The sequence below is a fragment of the Lathyrus oleraceus genome, chromosome 7 (genome assembly GCF_024323335.1).
Source record: "Lathyrus oleraceus cultivar Zhongwan6 chromosome 7, CAAS_Psat_ZW6_1.0, whole genome shotgun sequence".
Lineage (NCBI taxonomy): Eukaryota > Viridiplantae > Streptophyta > Magnoliopsida > Fabales > Fabaceae > Lathyrus > Lathyrus oleraceus.
Window position 1 is genome coordinate 471,934,907 of NC_066585.1, and position 4,880 is coordinate 471,939,786.

The 4,880-nt window shown below is 44.3% G+C and overlaps 1 protein-coding gene across 1 annotated transcript; it reads left to right on the top strand.

The window, feature by feature from the left end:
- The first annotated feature begins 2,431 nt into the window (after positions 1-2,431).
- LOC127104399 (uncharacterized) lies at positions 2,432-4,168 on the top strand. The gene is made up of 2 exons (XM_051041582.1): positions 2,432-3,679; positions 3,806-4,168. The coding sequence occupies exons 1-2, from the start codon at positions 2,432-2,434 to the stop codon at positions 4,166-4,168; spliced, it is 1,611 nt and encodes a 536-aa protein (XP_050897539.1).
- The last annotated feature ends 712 nt before the right edge of the window (positions 4,169-4,880 follow it).

Sequence of the window (4,880 nt, forward strand, 5' to 3'; positions counted from 1 at the left end):
GATCGCGACAACAGTTGTTTTTTCGGTTTGCTCTAATCTATTTTGTGTTTGTCATGGCATTGTTTTCTCCTGATTCCATCCTGTTACGCTAACCTGTTTGTTGAGTTTTTGTGAGGGCTCACATGACTTTAGAAGATATGGCTTGCTTGGTATTCCACTTTATTTGTGGGATACCACCTGAAGGTTTATTCCGATTACCTGTACAGACTCGCTTTCTTTGATGGTGCTAGCTTGAGGGATCTCCGGGTTTCTTGTGTCGTTAGTTGCTATTACTTCGAATCTTTATCCGTATGGTAGACCTCTTGATCCCTTTATTTTTCCCGCATTTTTACCGCTTTCTTAGCTGGAAGACCTCGATAGGAGGCGATGTTTTTGTGTGTTTACTTTTGTGTCTAAAGACCTTCAAGAAGAGGCACCAGTACTAAAGACCTCCATGAAGAGGCAATTGGCGGATAAAAGGGATTAGTAGTCAATCCCCCGTTATTCAGTGCGTCGTTCTTTAAGATCACACTACGTGTCGATGCTTCAGAACAAAAGGCTCGAGATCTTTTGTCCGGTCAGTCAGTGGAGAGGGTTCCATCTTTCTGAACCCCCACGCCTTGTCATGAGCTCACCCTGCCCAGGGTTAAGAGCTATGAGGTCTTATCCTCATTCCCCTTTTGATTTGCTCACCCTGACGTTCAGTGTAAGTGGTTAAGAGCCCATTTGATTACCCTTCCATGGCTTATTTGTCGAGGTTGATATGACCCCTCTTGGATAAAGCCCTACCCATGTATGTTTGAGCCCCTTGTTGGCATGTTCACTTTATGCATGTTTGTTTTGTATGGTGTGATCGTCTCCCCATAGGATTGCTAGGCTTCAGATAGTCTCTCGTTTGCATGACAATTAAGGTAGCACTGTTCCTTCGTCTAGGACTTCCTTTTTGCATGAGCATCCCTAAAACACAAACAACTCATTGATTTTTCTTCTCCTAAGAACATGTTTACTCCTTCTACTACAGGCGAGTAAGTCTCCAAAGGTCGAGCATCCGGTGGATTGCATAGTAACGTCGTTCGCCCAAAACACCACCCTTAACCCGTAGTTAGCCGAACTACGGCTTGCTCTGATTCTCATTCCAGATGAGATACGTAGGCATAAGACGCGACGTCTTACTGAGCACACACTCCCCTAACCCATAGGTAGCCGAGCTACGAAGACTCTGATTCTCATATTCAGACGAGATACGTATGCAGTGGATGCGACATCCGCGCGAGTCATTTTCTTTTGACCCCTCTCTTTTAATAAATAGTACATTAGATAAACCCACGCCCTTTAGACAAGAACAGCAAGAGTGGATCCCGTAGAGTACTACAGATGCGTAGGGGTACTAATACCTTCCCTTCGCATAATCGACTCCCGATCCCAAGATTTGGTTGCGAGGCCTTGTCTTTTCCTTTCCTTTTCCCAGGTTTACTTCGAGCGTTTCCTTTCCCTCCTTTGGGATAAATAATGCACGGTGGCGACTCTTCTCTGTTTTCCTTCTTCGCCGATTGTTTTTTTCACACTCCTATTTTTTTAGGCTGCGACAGCTGGCGACTCCACTGGGGACCCGGTTTCCCTAAGCGAGTCCCTCCTAGCTTTTGTAGGTTTCTTGTTTGTTGGGTGTTTATTCTTTTGTACAGTTATTTATTTTTCAGCACTTGTGTACATATCATTGTTGTGTCTGTTGGCTCTGTTGGGTTGTTTGTTTGTGGGAGTGGGATGTTCTGTGTGAGATAGGCCCAATACACAGGCCTGAGTGCACTTAGGATTAGCGTGGTTTCACATGCCCTCACGTTCCGTCTCGGTCCGATGTTGGAATATGAAAACACAATCCAGATGTGGATCTTTCTAGAGAATTCTGTGTTGTGGATCTCTTACAGTGCTAGAGCTATCTGGGAGAACCGTTAAGTCTGGATGACCTTTAGGATGACCTTTACCTTACTTTCATGGGAACTTGGCTGAGACACTCCTCTTATAGTGGTAATGCCAAACCGGAAACGGTGGACGTATTATTACTATTCGACCTGAGAGTCTGTGATATCAATGTCTCTACCCTTTAGCCTCCGCATGTGAGTTGGGTGGGTTGTTTACAGGTGTGCAGGAACCCTTGACCTCATCATACCCCGATATCTGACACCTGGTACCTGATTCTCATGGTTCTATTTCTTGGATCCGAACTTCTGGCACTGGTTTTATTTGTGGATCTGAACCTTTAAACCTGCATACCCGGACTGCCGACTTTTGAGGATTTCTTCACAGAGATCAGCTCGTGGTTCAGTATGTGGCCGGAACCGGTCACATGTCCTTTACATTGCATAACATCATCTGCATATTTGCATCCAGCATCTCATGCTTATTCATTTGCAGCGTCTTCCCTTTATCGGTTTAGTTTGACTAATATGTGCTTGTTATGGAGGCTCCCAGGAAGAGTAATGTGACCTATCATTTCTTCGATACCAAGATCGGCCTATTGCGTCAGATAAAAGCTTTGATTACTCCTGACCATGTGGGTTTATTCCGGAATACTTATGGCAACATCTTGCCTATGGTTGAAGACTTGGATGCTTCTCAGAGGAGTTTGATACATACTTGCTTGCAGTTTTATGATCCTCAGTTGCGTTGCTTCACTTTTCAGGATTTCCAGTTGGCTCCTTTATTGGAAGAGTATGCTATGATCTTGGATGTTCCTCTACAGCATTGTGTCCCTTTCAACTCCGATATACCTCCTCTAGAGCATAAGGATATTGCTAAGGCTCTTCATCTGGAAGTGTTTGTTGTAAAGGAAAATCTCTCTTCTTCTAAGGGAGGTCTATCTGGTTTCCATCTGGATTTTTTGGTAGACAAAGCCGAAGAGTGTGCTGCTCAAGGCAATTGGGAGGTTGTGTGTGCTCTGTTATCGTTAAGTGTCTATGGTATTATGCTATTCGCCGATGAACCGAAGTTCGTGAGTATGAGTGCTATTCATATCTTTCTGCTAAATAACCCGGTTCCCACCCTTCTTCGTGATTTCTATTTTTCGGTGCACAATAAGAATGAGAAGAGACGAGGGAGGTTGGTCAGATGTTGCGCTCCATTGTTCCATAAGTCGCTCGTGGGGCATTTGCCAAAAGACGATACTTTTCTGAATTCGCATCATGCCAGGAATTGGCCTAGAAGGTTTGTTGTCTTGACTGCTAAAGACATCAGATGGTGTAATCAGAATACCAAAGGTGGCGATTTTGTGGTTAGCTGTGGGAAATACCCTAATGTACCATTGTTGGGTACGAAGGGTTGTATCAACTACAACCCGATTCTTTTGAGAAGACAATTAGGGTATGCCTTGACTCACGCTCCTAAGGATCAAGATCTGGTGGAATCTTTCTACTTCCCTATGCAAGATAATCTAGAATTGGTTAAGCAAGCTGCTGGAGCTTGGAGAAATATTCAGACTAAAGGTGCTATTGTGTATGGAAAATGTAACAACATCTCTTCTTCCCAGTATGATAGTTGGTTGCGAGAAAGAGCTCAAATTACTCTTCTACCTTTCTCTATGGGAGAACCATCTGATTCGGTTATTGTTGAGTCTGTCAGCATGGTTGAGTACAACAGTTTGAAGCAAGAAAAGGGAAAAGCCGATAAGTTGAATGCGAAGCTGAGTGAAGGCCTCAGGAAAACTTTTGTGCGCTAAGAAAGAAGCTGAGAGAGAAGTTCAAAGATTGAATGAGCTTCAAAAACAAAGCAATGAGAGGATTGTTGAAGATGCTGATTATATCCGTAAAGTCTGTTCAAGTGAGGATTACTGAAGAAAGCTTGCAAGGCTGCTAAGGAGCAGTTAGGAAGAGCTGAATATAGGCTTATTGAGCGCCAGCAAAGGTGGGAAGAATTGTCTGATCGCCGGAGACAGGTTGAGATAGAAATCAGAGCAGAAAATGAGCGGTTGAAGAGTAGGGAGAACGAGCAGCATGAAGCACTTCGATTGGCTGAACAAGAGATCGTCGAACTAAAGATTCAAGTAGGGGTCAAGAGAACAAAAGAACAAGACAAGTATAGGAAATTGGAAGAAGCGGTCAAGACGAGGAATTTGTTGATTCAAGGCCTTACAGAGCACCCTACTGACCCGGTTACAGAGGCGTTCTTAAGGAAGTTCGAGAAGACTCGTTTGGGCTAGATGTTTGATTCCTTTTGTTTTTGTAGAGTTCACCATCAGACTTGTTGATGGGTTCTCATTTCTTTGTTCGCCGCTCTCCGCACAACTTGTATTTTGACTACGACACCTTTCAGATGTTTCGTGCTCTTTGATTATTTCGGTATTGTTATTTGCACGTTCGATTACAGTTGTACACGTTGTTCTGGAAGGTCAAACCTGAATTGAGAAGGGGGTGCCTTAAAATTGAATAAGCAGCACATCGCATACCATGCATATTAACCCTTGTTTGTTTTGCAGGTGTCACCGTAGTGTCTAATATCCGTTCCCTGTTTCAGGTATTATTGGTCCCAAGCGAGTCCACAGGTACCCGACAAAGGAAAATCGTCCGCAACTAGCGATGGACCAGGTACAGAAAGAGTTGGCTGATATGCGTGAAAGGATGGATCAGTTCATGACATTGATGACTGGTATGGCAGAAGGCCAGGAAAAGCTGAGGGAATTGGTTGAGCAACCGAGGCCCGATCCAGAGGTAGAGATACCAAATGCTGAGGGAAACCCTGGTAACCCTGGGAACGCTGATAACCCTGTGAACACTGGTAACGCGGGTAACACAATTGTTGATGGAAACCCGGGTAATGTTGGCAACACGGGGAATGTTGGAAATGGTATTGGCGGAAGGTACAATGTGAATCAAGGAATTCAGATTAACGGGCGCCCCGTTACTGAAGATTAT

Coding starts and splice junctions, on each gene's coding strand:
- LOC127104399 (XM_051041582.1), top strand. CDS start 2,432: ATGGAGGCTCCCAGGAAGAGTAATGTGACCTATCATTTCTTCGATACC. Junction 3,680..3,805: donor AAGGCCTCAGGAAAACTTTT/GTGCGCTAAGAA, acceptor GGATTACTGAAG/AAAGCTTGCAAGGCTGCTAA.